A 14,122-nucleotide genomic window follows, 5' to 3' on the forward strand; every position below is an offset into this window, starting at 1 on the left:
ATTCCTCTTGGCCCTTTCCCAGGGCTGCTCCCGGTACCCAGCCCACAGCCGACCCCTGTCTCTGCCCTGACCAGCAGAGCCCTGGGCAGCTGCCCGCCTGGGCCATCTGCAGGCCCCATGGCATCTCCCCCTGAGGATCCGGATGTGCAGTCCCGAGCTGCAGGGATGTGGGGAGGGGAGGAAGGCTCAGACTCAGATCTGGTTTCGACGCTGCTTCCCGTGGCTGCCTGCCACAGGCTGAGCCACCAGCTGGGCTATATAAGGCTCGTGGCTGGACTGCGGCAGTAGTGAGGACTCAGACCCCCAGCGAAGGAGACCGGCTCAGGATTGGTGAGCGCTACTCCCAGGCCCCTCACCCCATCCTTGCACCCCACTGCCTGGCTTAGCTGTTCCTGCTCTCCCCTGACCACCTCATGTCTTTTTTTTTTTTTTTTGGCTGACCCCTCATCCTCCAGAAAAGAGACTCCGTTTTCTGCTTTGGAGTTCTCTCTTTTGCCTAAGTCCTCTCCCTCCCTCATCTGAGGCCCACAGGTAGCTCTACTCTGGGTCTCTGTACCTACAGGCACCCTGCCTTCTCCCTGTGGCCCGGTCAGCAGTCAGCAGTCACAGCCCAAGAGCTCAGAGGAGTGTGGCTTGGGAGCGTGAGCATCAGACGTACACTGCGGCACCGTGGGGGGCTAAGAAACCTCCACAGGCGGCCAGATGGGAAATGGTTTTTCCACAAGGTGCCCCAGGCCACTTCAGCCTCTCCAACAGCCCGGGAACAGTGTCCCGCTGAGGGCTGTGGGACCCCTTGGACCGCTCAGCCCCTGCTGCTCGGAGCCCAGGGCTGGAGATGAGTCCTGCTCTCACTGGAGATGCGACCTCAGGGTGACTCTGTTCCCTGGACTGAGAGGGGATGGGGGGTTCATGGTTTTAGGTCTAGATGGTCAGCAATGTGGAACTGTTTGTTCCCTCCCCTGGGACATCCAAGAGTTTCTGGATCTTTTTTTTTTTTTTTTTTTTCCCAGAGAGGAGAAAATTTCCTTTTCCTGCCATATTACAGACTTTGGGGATTGAAGGGAACCGGTTTTTACATCTCTAGGAACTGTCCAGATTCTGGGCTGGCCAGAACTCTGGGGAGACAGAAAAATGTCCTGTGGAGCAAGAGCCTGGGCTCCACCCCCTATGGTTCTTTTTTTTCCCCCTATAGTTCTTTAATCTGTGCCCAGGCCTGCCTTCCTCGCCACACCCTGCAGCCCCTACCCGTGCTCACCAGGTACCGGGGAGCCCTGGCCTCTCATACTGCCACCCCTCTGCTGTTCCTCAATTGGCTTCTGGCTGGGGAACTTCCAGTCAGGCCCCAAATAAGCAGGCAAAATGTGTTCCAGCTGCAGCCCGTGCACATCTGGGAATGTATTCTTGGAGGTGGTGCATCTGAGCCCTCTGTACCTCCAGCCTGCCTGCCTAGGAGGGGCCACTGGAGGTGGCACAGGCCCTCGCGGCCTTAACACGCAGCCCCCTCATAAGAGTGTGAGCCCCACCAAGGGTTGGCAAGCCAAAAGCTCCTAAGCCTACGTCTTGTTATGAAGCTACTGAGTGAGCCCCGGCCAGCCGCTGTTCACTGGCAAGGAGCCTCTTCACTTCCCACCTCCCCTGTGCTCCAGGCAGGACCCTGGGTCAGCCTTGTGTGAACTCAGATCCGGAGCGTCCACATCTCCCGAGCTGCTCAGCCCTACAACTCAAGCAGATATCACGCTTGCAAGAATTCGTCCTGTTCACCCCTTCCATCCTTGACAGGTCAAGAAATACGTCTGATCCAGCCATGAAGGCTGACTTAGAAATGTGGGGTCTGACAAACTTGGTTTCTTTGTAGGTCACTCGATCCGAGAAACCTCCCAAGACGCCACATCCCGGAGGCAAGAGGGCTTGGTGAAACCCTCCCACCCTCTCCTGCCACGTTCCCACAGGGCTAAGGGAAAGATGAAGGGGATCGAGACTTGGCTGCTGTCCTTCTTGGTCTTGCAAGTCACCTCTGTGTCAGGTACAGCCTGAGTATCTGCTGCCTCCCAAAGTTGCCATGCGCCATAGCGAAGTCGCATCTGGTCTGGGAGCCATCTGTGCATCTGCATTAAGACAGCAATGACCTTAAGACCTGATGCTGTTTTATAGATTTATTTCAGATAGTCCCCAATTCTTTTTCCCCCTGAGGCTTGGGATGAAACCTGGGGCCTTTGCACTGAGCTTTTGAAATCCCTGTCTCTTTTAAAAATTTAAAACAAGGTCTCACTCACTTGATAAACTGCCCAGGTTGGTCTCGAACTTGCCACCCTCCTGCCTCAGTTCTCCATGACACTGGGGCTATTGGTGGGCCCCACCATACTCAGCAGATAGATCCCAATATTAAATCTGAGAGCAGAACCTTTAAAGCAGCACAGGCACGAACAGTCATTCAAGAGGATGAGAAGAGATAGGAGGAGTTCTTCCCCTGGGTGCTAAATTTAGCTCTGAGGTTTGGGGCAGACAAAGCAACAGGAGTCATGGGGGATCACCGAGGGGTTGGCAGCAGATTGGGGTTTGATCTGTTTTTAGTTTTACAAGGCTCCTTCGGGGCTAAAGCTGTTTTGTTTGGACCAAATTTCACAGACACCCAGAAACCCTCTGGTTTCCTCCGCCTTCTGACCCTATCTCTGGTGAACTCCGCAAAGTACAGGGATAGAGAATTTGCTGCCTGAGGAGGCATCCCAGGCAACTCTCCCACCTTTCCTTCCTCTTCTGATTCCCAGCCTCAAATTCAGATAAGGCCCAGGGATGTGGGGGGGACCCAGGCAGGCTTTGTGCGTGCAGATGCGGGAACAAAGGCTGCTCCCACCACCTCCCGCGGAGCTGGTGCTACCGACAGCTGCTGTTTGTGAAGATGATTAACATTCAGCCATCTGAGGGGAAATCAGATTAGCTTGATTAAAAGAGCTCCCATCACCCCAATTAAGCAGCTCAGAGAATTCTGATTTGGCTCCTCGCCTGGGAGTTAATTGCCTTTCAAGACGTTCTGGGACCTCTGCACCCCGTCCTTCCCCCCGTCCTTCCGCTTCACACCCAGCCACACCCGCGCTAGTGCAGCAGGGCTGAAGTGCTCTTGGCCCCGGGACCCTGGGCTTATCCCCAGGCTAACTCTGAGGCCCGAGACCCACCGGTTCTTTTCTGTCCAACTGCCAAGGGAAGGGGGAGGGATGTTTACGTGCCAGGCGTTCAGCTAATAGGAGTCGCTAGTACTTCTATGGGAGCTGTGGTTAAGTGGCATTTATGAATGAGCCTTTGTAATCCCTGCAATCCTGTAAGGCCAGGCTGTGTCCTCAATTTATGACGAGAGAACCTGGGGCCAGATGGGCTAAGTGGCTTGGCTGAGGTCACTGTACTCTCATCTTCATTGACTCCAGGCGTGCTCATGTTTATCTCATGGAATGCTCTTGCCAAAACGGCCCTGTGTGGTGGCAGTTAGTGTCTCTGTTTCACTCACAGCTCTGTCTTGTCAAGAAGGGGAGGACCAGCCTATTTAAGCTCCATTTCTATTTTTTTGTGGTGCTGGGATTAAACCCAGGGCCTTGTACACAAGAGACCTGAGCTCTACCACTGAGCCCCTAAACTCCATTTCTAGAACAAGAGTGTGCACCCTGTTCAGCAAGCATGCACCCCACTCCAGTTCCCTCTCTATACTGCTTATTGCCCCCCAACAGTGGACCCAACTTTATGTCACTGTGATTTTTTTTTTTTTAATGGATCCCTGTTTTATGGGAAAACAAGAAATACAGCCTTTCTGAGGTTGCGCAGCAGTAAGTGGCAGAGTGGGGATTAGAACCCATGGCCAGAGCCCATGTTCCATCCAGCATGCCATGCTGCTTTCCTGCACTTTGGGGGGTTCCTGGCTAATCCTCGTTCCTTGATCAACTTCTCCTGGCCCTCAGGGAGGCAGACAGTGCTCAGCCAGGCAGTGAGAAGAGTCCAGCCCGGGAAGAGGACCCCTGGCACCCTTGCTAAGCCTGCTGATGCCCAGGACAGTGAGTTGTGGCTGGGTGGGGAGGGCCAGGAGGGCTGGGGTTTTACCAAGCTCATTAAAGGGATCCCTGAAATCCGAACGTGGTGTCAAGGCCTCATGGAAACTGCTTTCTGGCAGAAAGGTACAGTATAGGACGGCCCTCTCAGGGCCACTTTGAGAGGGAGGAGGTTAGACTGTCAAGAGTCAAGAAGCAGCAGGCTGGTGTCTTCCAGGAATGCTGCAGAGCTGGGGCTGCGGCCCAGGCTGGCAGGGAGGAAAGAGGGAGATGAGTATGGAGAGATAGTGGGGGTCAAGTCACCAGCACCCCGCTGCCTTGCAAAGGGATATCTTTTGTGTTTGTTTTGAGGTGCTGAGGATTGACTGTGGCCTTTGCACTGTTACGTCCCCAATCTTCTTTATTTTATAAATGTTGCATCAAGGTCTCATTAAGCCGCTGAATTGCCCCGACTAGGCTCAAACTTGTGATCTTCCTGTCTCAGCCTCCCAGACACCTGGTGGGCAGCACCAGGACTGTCGTGTGCATCACCACACCGAGCCACTAAAGGATTCTGGAGTGGAGGGTAGTATGTGTGTGGTCCAAGCCACATGGAGATATCTCACCAGGCTGCAGGGCTGGGGAGGCGGGGCGTGGAGGAAAGGGCAGCCCTGGAGCACAGAGGCCAGGCAAGGAGCTACTGGCGAGGCTCCCTCCAGTCCGAGGGAGGGTTGCAGCGATACCGAGGACATAAGCCTGACAGGGCCTGAGACAGCCAGGTGTGTGGTGCCAGGGAAGACTTCCAGGCCTGCGCAAGAAGAACTGAGCTCACTTGGTGCCCAGCAGTGGCTGCTCCCCAACCTGCCCTGTCCTTCAGGTCCCGGGGAGTGGACAGCCTGGTTCAACATTGACCACCCTGGCGGGCAGGGTGACTTTGAGAGGCTGGATGCCATTCGCTTCTACTACGGAGAACGTGTGTGCGCCCAGCCCCTGTGGCTCGAGGCCAGGACCACCGACTGGATGCCCGTGGGCAGCACTGGCCAGGTGGTCCACAGCAGTGCCCGGGAGGGCTTCTGGTGCCTCAACCGGGAGCAGCGGCCTGGCAGGAACTGCTCCAACTACACAGTGCGCTTCCTCTGCCCGCTGGGTGAGTCCTACTGGAAACTCCCAGGAGCGCCCTGGTGATGGATGGGTCCCTCCATCAGCCTGTCCTACTATGCAGCATAGGGCAACTACAGGAGTTCGAATCCTGAGCCTCGCAGGGGGGACTGTGATCCCTAGGCAAGTTTTCTGCAGTGCCCTTAGGCTCAGTTTCTCACCTGGGCAGTAGGGCTAACAGTAAATCCCATGAAGATTGATGAGGAGTCAGTGAGATCATGAGTGGGGGGGGGGCATGCAGCCCCAGTTCACAAAGTGCTGGTTCCTGTTACTGTTATTACATACTAGATACTACTCCTGTTCCTCCTTTCCCACTAGCCTTGGCACCACTGCCCTCTTGGCCACTGCACGACCGCTAGGAAGCCGGATAACATCTTAAGATGCTGCAGCTGCGTGCAGTGCCAGGGGCCGCATCCTGTCCTTGTTTGCAGAGTCTATGTCCTTCACATCTTGCCCTGCCCTGCTCTCCCTGCCCTGGATAATTCAGATGTTGGGCGCCAGCTGCAGGCCCACTCCTATGGATATGTGCCCTCTTCTTTGGGGTTCTCACGGCCTCCTGCTGCAGGCCTAGTTACCCAGAGAGGTCGTGTGGTGTGGGGGCTCAGGCTGGTCTTTGGCCAAAGACCAGCGGAAAGTGGGTGGGCAGAGGTAGCTGTAGCCCAAGCCACCATAGGCCCCAATCTCTAGAAGAAGGAAGCTGGTACTGTCCCTGCATATCCTAGGACAGTGAATCAAACCCCAGAGCTTGGCAACAAGCCCTCTCAGGGCTACTTGGAGAGAGAAGAGGTTAGACTGTCTCTGATCTCATTTTGCAGGGTCCCTACGCCAGGACAAAGAGCGCATTTGGGGTCCCTGGTCTCCCTGGAGCAAGTGTTCGGCTCCCTGTGGTCATACAGGGGTCCAGACCCGCTCGCGCAGCTGCCTGGCAGAGATGGTGTCACTGTGCAGTGAGGCCACCGAGGAGGGACGGCTCTGTGTGAGCCAGGACTGTACAGGTATCCCCTTCCCTCTGGTGCCAGACCTGGTATGGTGGGTTAGGTTGAAGAAGGGTAGTGAGAGACAGTCTGCGATGGGTTCCTTCATGCACTCCCCAAGTATTTACTGAGTCTCTACCGTGTCCTCTGATGGGACCATAGGATACGGTTGGGAACACACGGCAGTGCGGCGATCATAGCTTGGAGAAATCTAGGAAGGCTCTCTAGAGGAGGGGTTCTGGGCTCAGCTCGAGAGGATGAGCCAGAGTTAGCCCAGCAGGTCCATAATGAAGAGTGACAAAGGGAAAAGGGAAGTCCCTGTGAGTCTATAGCTGGGGTGTAGGGAAGGTGCACTGGGATCCATACACAGCTTCTGATGTGGCTCCCTGCATCGCAGCCTGTGACCTGCCCTGTCCCATGGGCCAGGCGAATGCCGAGTGTGACGCCTGCATGTGTGAGGACTTCATGCTCCACGGAGTCGTCTCCCTTCCTGGCGGCGAGCCAGCCTCGGGGGCCACCGTCTACCTGCTGACCAAGGAGCCGAAGATGCTGACCAAGACAGACAGTAGTGGCAAGTTCCGAGTCCCCGGCTTGTGCCCTGACGGCAAAAGCAAGCTGAAGATCACAAAGGCCAAGTTTGCCCCCATTGTGCTCACAATGCCTAGGACCAGCCTGAAGTCAGCCACCATCAACTCGGAGTTCAACAGGGCAGGTATGGAGAGCCTTCTGGGCGCTAAGGGCTGGTTTCCTGCCTCAGCTGGAGTGAAGCCCCAAGTCTTTAGTGTGGCTCCCAGGCCTCAGTCATCTGGCCCTCCCTTGTTTCTCTTTCTTTTCATGTCTTTTCTGAGATGGGGTTTCACTATGGTCCAGGCTGGCCTTCAAACTTGCAGTGATCCTCCTGCCTTGGCCTCCAGATGCTGGGGTTAAGGGCGGGTGCCGTCACGCCCCGCTGATTTCTTTTCTTATTGCTTCTCCCATATGGAGTCACTCCTCTCCAGCCAAAAGGCTTCCTACCAGTTCCTCGAGTACACACACTCCTGCCTCAGGGCCTTTGCACTTGCTGTACATACTCAGCACAGTATGTTTTCTCTAGATATTGGCGATCTTAGAGGAGATTGATGAGCTCAAAAATGGTACAGAATCACAGGGAAAAAACGTTACCAAGGACGGCAGAATGCCAGCATCTCACTATTCAAAACAGCTAGCTCTATCCCTGTTGTAGTGCTCAGGTACCACGGCTGGTACAAGGTCGCTGGGGTCCCAGGCTGAGCGGGTGGAAGGGGGACTCCACTGTGGACTGAGTCCCATGGGTAGCAGGAGCTGTAGAGAGGGGTGGGGTGGGGGGTTGGGAGCCACAAGATTCAAATAACATCAAGAACCCATCCCAAAGGAAAAAACCAAATGCTGTTTCTCATCTGGTGTCCCAGAGACTCCATACATTGTGATGAACCCACAGACCAAGGCACGACTCACCGGGCAGAGCGTGGCCCTGTGCTGCAAGGCCACGGGGAAGCCAAGCCCAGACAAATATTTCTGGTACGTGTTCTGCCAGCTGCCCCACCTGCCCCTCTTCTGGGAAGCCAGAGCCTTCTGCAGGCACCACCAGGAGGATGGCACTAAGCCAGGCCCAGAGCCCCAGTGTCCATGCAGAACCAGTGGGGCGGAAGCTCCCCGGGCTATCACTGAGGCCCCTTTACCCTCGGAGTTGGCTGACCCATTACCTTGTACAACCCCCTCTTGTATTACAACCCCAACAACCATGTGGTCAGCTGGAGCCCATGGGTGCTATTTTATAGACCCGGAAGCAAAAGCAGAAGTGTTGGGGTTCAAGGATCTGCAGCCTTCTAAGTAGGGGTGCTGGGACTTAGACCAAGGCCCCTAGTCCCGGGCAGATCCAAGTCCAAGATGATGTTGGCAGGAACAGGAGGGCATCAGGCTCTGCCCACTGCCCCTCAGGCTCCTCCTCCCCTTCTCTGTGCCTTGCAGGTATCACAATGACACGCTGCTGGATCCCTCTCTCTACAAGCCGGAGGGCAAGCTGGTGCTGAGGAACGTGCGGCCTGAGCAGGCTGGAGAGTACTTCTGTAAGGCGCAGAGCGATGCGGGAGCCATCAAGTCTCGGGTCGCCCAGCTGATGGTCGTAGGTGAGCCTCTGTGGCTTCCCTGGGGGTCTCCGGTGTGCAGTACAGGGGGCTGGCAGAGCAGCTGGAGGATCATACCTGGCCAGCAAACACTTGGGCTTCGCTGGGACCCTGAGGTGGTGGAGCCCTGAATCTTGCTGTCACAGAGTCACCATTTGAGGAGGGGTGAGGAAATGTAAATAGACGGAGCGGGAAAATGTAGCTACGATAAGAGAAAAGGGGCCGCGGATTCTGAGGGATTAGAGACAGAGCTGCCCTTTGGCACCATCTACTGATAGTTTCAAAAAATACTGATGCCTCTGCCTTCCCCTGAGAGTGTCTGATTTAATCTGGGACGTGCCCTAGATTTGCATAGTTTACAAGATGCCTGGGTGATTCTACTTTACAGCTGAAGTTGCAAACCTCTGGTCTCAACGAGTGGGCAGGAGCTGTGGAGCTGTTCCGGGCTGAGGTGCCGCTGCGTACTAAGTGCAGCACAGAAGTGGGGAGCCCGAGGACTTCATAATAAAGGGGGACCTCGCTGGGCATGGTGACACAAACCTGTAATCCCAGCACTCGAGAGGCTGAGGCAAGGAGGATGGCTGCAGTGGAAGGCCAGCCTGGCTACATGGAGGGCTCAAGGCCAGCCTAAACTGCATGGTGAAACCCTGTCTTGACAAAAACCAACCAAACAAAGGGCAACCTAGTCAGGTTTGATGACACAGCCTTATAATTACAACACTTGGGAGGCTGAGGCAGGAGGATCCAAGACTAAAAGTTTGAGTGCAACCTGGACAGTTTGGCAATTCAACAAGACTATCTGTCAAAAGTTTAAAAATGGACTGGGGATGTGGCTCAAGGCTTTGGGTTCAATCCCCTTTAGCTGACCCCCTGCCCCCAACAAAACGGAACAACACACAGACGCATAAAACAAACAGAAAAGGTGAGCTGATTATAACTGGCTTCCAGAAGAGAACTGGAGAAGAAGAGATGTGAGGCCACCACAGGCCTGCTGGAAAGCAGTCCTTGGAACGTGAGGGGAAAAGAGGGTGTGATTGCTCTTAGTAATTGGCCTAAACAAAACACAACAAAAACTGAGGAGGCAAGTATTATTGCAAGAGCCCTGGGATATTATTACACAGGCTTCTAGACATTTGAGCCAACAATCCACAGAATAGACAAGAGAGACTGGATGTGAGCAGAGGACACGTGGGGCTCCCGGGTGCAGATCCCACCCTCACACCAGCGAACCCCTGGTGGGTGGGGTGACTTTTTTTTTTTTTTTTTTTTTTTGGTGGAACCAGGAATTGAACTCAGGCCCTTGTGCTTGCCAGGGAAGCACTTATTCCACTGAGCCATCTCTATGCCCCCCCCATTTTTGTTTTGGCAGAACCGGGGCTTGAACTCAGGCCCTTGCGCTTGCCAGGGAAGCACCTGTTCCACTGAGCCATCTCCCCGGCCCCTGTTTTTTTGTTTTTTTGGTTCTTTTTTTTTGAAACAGATCTCTTTGCATAGATTAGATCAGGTTTTAACTCAGAGTGTGGTCCAGCCTCGTCTCAAACTTGCTGTCCTCCTGCTTCAGCCTCCTGAGTGCTGGGATTGCAGGTACGCCACCATACCTCGCTAGCATTAGCGGTTTAAAAAAAAAATTTCCAAAGTTCAACTTACAGATAGTAACTACATAGAATTTCTAAATCTATAAGTATATGGTCCTAACTATAACAGAAAGGATAAATAAGGCTAGGAATGGTGGCATGTACCTGTAATTCAGGAGGCTGATTAGGAAGATTGTCGTAAGATCAAGGACCAGCCTAGACTGTACAGTGAGTTCAAGGCCAGCCTGGATTACATAGCAAGACCCTGTTTCATAAAACAAATGAGACAGAGGGAGACACATTTTAATTTTTAAAAATCATCTATTTATTTATTTATTTATTTATTTATTTATTTGGTACAGGCTCTTGCTACACAGCTCAGACTTGTAGTGATCCTCCTGTCTCAGCCTCCCCAGCACTGGGATTACAGGTGTGCACCACCACGCCCAGTTTCTGTGGCTGGCACAGTGGCACATGAGGGACCAGGCATCAAACCCAGGTCCTGCACTTACTAGGCAGGTGCTTAGACCACTGAGCTATCTTCCTGACCCATGAGACATACTTTAATACAAAAAGTATTGTTGCAGTATCTGAATGTGTCGGCACAATGGCACGGATTAACCAAGAAGTCAGGCGATTTGCCCTTGGATCTGGAGTAATCACAAATGTGACAGCTATACACACTGGGTCGAGTTAATAGGTCTGAAATGAGAGAATAAGTCTTGGTACTGTTCCAGGCTAAACAAAGTGCTGTCTTAGATTGATTCACATGATGGCATTATTCTTAAAACATTCAGTATATGGTAAGGCTATATAACAAATACCAGGCTATAATCATTTTGAAGAGTTTTTTCACCCACTCCATGTGTATGTTCCACGGGGTGTATGAAAATCATACAAGATGCTGGACAGTTCTTCCAGTGGATCAGAGCCAGGCATTGCCGGCGTAAAGCATCCAGTGGCACTCACTCAGCGCCTGTGTGCCTGGACACTTCAGATTTTGGTGATAACCAAAAATTGCTTTCGCATTTTCAGATCCCCTCATCGAGAATTATTATCTCCTGGTCCTCCGCACCTCGTCTCTTTCCCCACATGTCAGGTGGGATTGATCACAGCCGCCCTATCTCTCCCAGGGCTCTGTGAGAAGCAAGGTCACAGATACGCACGTCCCTTGGACACTGCAGAGAGGTGGCATTGAGGACACAGGCTGTGAACTTGCATCCTAACATCCACACCATTTGTTCCTCAGCTCCTGGTGAGAGTCCTTGCAACCCAACCCCTGAGAGCTACCTTATCCGGCTGCCCCACGACTGCTTCCAGAATGCCACCAACTCCTTCTACTATGACGTGGGCCGCTGTCCTGTTAAGACCTGCGCAGGGCAGCAGGATAAAGGGATCAGGTGCCGGGATGCCGTGGAGAACTGCTGTGGCATCACCAAAACGGAGGAGAGGGAGATCCAGTGCAACGGGTACACGCTGCCCACCAAGGTGGCTAAGGAGTGTGGCTGCCAGCGGTGTACAGAGACGCGGAGCATCGTGCGGGGCCGCGTGAGCGCCGCAGACACCGGGGAGCCCATGCGCTTCGGTCACGTGTACATGGGGGACAACCGTGTGAGCATGACTGGCTACAAGGGCACTTTCACCCTCCACGTCCCCCAGGACACCGAGAGGCTGGTGCTCACCTTCGTGGACAGGCTACAGAAGTTCGTCAACACCACCAAGGTGCTGCCCTTCAACAGGAAGGGGAGCGCGGTGTTCCACGAAATCAAGGTGCTGCGGCGCAAGGAGCCCATCACTCTGGATGCTGTGGAGACCAACATCATCCCCCTGGGAGAGGTGGCTGGCGAAGACCCGGTGGCTGAACTGGAGATCCCCTCCAGGAGTTTCTACAGGCAGAATGGAGAGCCCTACGTGGGAAAAGTGAAGGCCAGCGTGACCTTCCTGGATCCCCGAGATATTGCCACAGCCCCAGCCACCCAGAGCGACCTGAGCTTCATCAACGACGAGGGAGACACCTTCCCCCTGCGGACTTACGGCATGTTCTCTGTGGACTTCACAGGGGAGGCCACCTCAGAGCCTCTGAATGCTGGCAAGGTCAAGGTCCACCTGGACTCCACCCAGGTCAAGATGCCGGAGCACGTGCCTGCCATGAAACTCTGGTCCCTCAACCCAGACACGGGGCTGTGGGAGGAAGAGGGCGATTTCAAATTTGAAAGCCAAAGGAGGAACAAAAGGGAAGACAGAACCTTCCTGGTGGGCAACATGGAGATCCGAGAGCGGAGGCTCTTCAATCTGGATGTCCCCGAAAGCAGGCGGTGCTTTATCAAGGTAAGGGCCTACCGGAGCGAGAGGTTCCTGCCCAGCGAGCAAATCCAGGGCGTCGTGGTCTCCGTGATCAACCTGGAGCCCAGAACTGGCTTCTCGTCCAACCCTCGGGCCTGGGGCCGCTTTGACAGTGTCCTCACGGGCCCCAATGGGGCTTGTGTGCCTGCCTTCTGCGACGACCAGGCCCCCGATGCCTATTCCGCCTACGTCCTGGCAAGCCTGGGTGGGGAGGAACTGCAAGCAGTGGAGTCTTCTCCTAAATTCAACCCCAACGCGATCGGCGTCCCTCAGCCCTACCTCAGCAAGCTCAAGTACCGTCGCACAGACCACGAGGACCCGCGGGTTAAAAAGACAGCCTTCCAGATCCGCATGGCCAAGCCGAGGCCCAACTCTGCTGAGGAGAGCAACGGGCCCATCTACGCCTTCGAGAACCTCCGGGCCTGCGAGGAGGCGCCGCCCAGTGCAGCCCACTTCCGGTTCTACCAAATCGAGGGCGATCGGTATGACTACAACACGGTTCCTTTCAACGAAGATGACCCCATGAGCTGGACTGAAGATTACCTGACGTGGTGGCCCAAGCCGATGGAGTTCAGGGCCTGCTACATCAAAGTGAAGATCGTGGGGCCACTGGAGGTGAACGTGCGATCCCGGAACATGGGGGGCACCCACCGGCGGACAGTGGGGAAGCTCTATGGAATCCGGGACGTGAAGAGCACTCGGGACAGGGACCAGCCCAACGTCTCCGCCGCGTGCCTGGAGTTCAAGTGCAGCGGGATGCTCTACGACCAGGACCGCGTGGACCGCACCCTGGTGAAGGTCATCCCCCAGGGCAGCTGCCACCGAGCCAGCGTGAACTCCATGCTGCATGAGTATCTGGTCAACCACCTCCCACTGGCGGTCAACAATGACACCAGCGAGTACACCATGCTGGCCCCACTGGACCCGCTGGGTCACAACTATGGCATCTACACTGTCACAGACCAGGACCCCCGCGTGGCTAAGGAGATCGCTCTTGGCCGGTGCTTTGACGGCACTTCTGATGGCTCTTCCAGAATTATGAAGAGCAACGTGGGTGTGGCCCTCACCTTTAACTGCGCAGAGAGGCAGGTGGGCCGCCAGAGTGCCTTTCAGTATCTCCAAAGCTCCCCGGCCAGGGTCCCTGCCGCAGGGGCCCAGCGAGGAAGGGCACCCTCCAGGCGGCAGCAGCGGGCAAGCAGGGGGGGCCGCGCTGGCAGGGAGGACACACCTCGCTGAGACTTCCTGGGGTTGCTCAACAGCCTCTGAGCCGCTGAGTCTGTGGCTCTTCACACTTCTGCCCACCTCCTGTGACAGCGGGACTGAAGCACGCGCTGTCACGCGGTTAATTTAAACACATCTGTTTTGGTGCAGTTTGCTTGTTTGTTTCTTTTTTGTCTTTGTCCCAGGATACCCATTGGCACATAGCCCCCCAAATAACCAAATAAAGCCCTTTCATGATTTTTTTTTTTTTTCCAGAGAAGAAACACAAGAAATTGGCTAGTGGTAAGATTCCACAGCTGTGTTCTGCATTTAGTACCACGAATGCGAGTGTAATTCCCGACCCTTTGGCATGGTTTTGCTCACCTCTGTAATAATGATAATCTGATGTTGAAGATGAAATAAGCGATATGAATTGTAGTTCTTGGTCTTGCTCCATGGGATGTAAGCAAGGACTCATCACAGCGGATGCGTAGAAATGGTGGTGAAATAAAGAAATAAATGACAATATTTTGACTTGAAATGTAAATAACTTATTTCACTGGCTGAAATTTGGAACTTTGGTGTACATTTAAAGTGAAGGTATTAATATAGGGTAATCATAGTTCCTGATTTGCTAATTCAAATCTGGAGGAGCCAGCCAAATAGCTCAGCGGATTAAAGTGCCTGCAAGCAGGTGCAGGGGCCGGGGGTTCGATCCTCGGGCC

At 54.3% G+C, this 14,122-nt stretch overlaps 1 protein-coding gene across 1 annotated transcript; it reads left to right on the forward strand.

Annotated features, from left to right (window-relative positions):
* Window positions 1-13,917, forward strand: Cilp (cartilage intermediate layer protein). The gene is made up of 9 exons (XM_004628932.3): window positions 1-330; window positions 1,856-2,023; window positions 3,942-4,034; window positions 4,885-5,154; window positions 5,981-6,160; window positions 6,537-6,851; window positions 7,567-7,675; window positions 8,126-8,283; window positions 11,104-13,917. The coding sequence occupies exons 2-9, from the start codon at window positions 1,963-1,965 to the stop codon at window positions 13,431-13,433; spliced, it is 3,516 nt and encodes a 1,171-aa protein (XP_004628989.2). The 5' UTR covers window positions 1-330; window positions 1,856-1,962; the 3' UTR covers window positions 13,434-13,917.
* Window positions 13,918-14,122: the final 205 nt, after the last annotated feature.

The sequence above is a fragment of the Octodon degus genome, unplaced genomic scaffold, assembly GCF_000260255.1.
Source record: "Octodon degus isolate 3935 unplaced genomic scaffold, OctDeg1.0 scaffold00026, whole genome shotgun sequence".
NCBI lineage: Eukaryota > Metazoa > Chordata > Mammalia > Rodentia > Octodontidae > Octodon > Octodon degus.

What these genes read in the sequence shown, in the direction of transcription:
- Cilp (XM_004628932.3), top strand. Translation starts at nt 1,963, where the DNA reads ATGAAGGGGATCGAGACTTGGCTGCTGTCCTTCTTGGTCTTGCAAGTC. An exon ending in GCAAGTCACCTCTGTGTCAG is followed by an intron (nt 2,024 to 3,941) that starts GTACAGCCTGAG and finishes CCTGGCCCTCAG; the next exon opens with GGAGGCAGACAGTGCTCAGC. An exon ending in GCGCTTCCTCTGCCCGCTGG is followed by an intron (nt 5,155 to 5,980) that starts GTGAGTCCTACT and finishes CTCATTTTGCAG; the next exon opens with GGTCCCTACGCCAGGACAAA.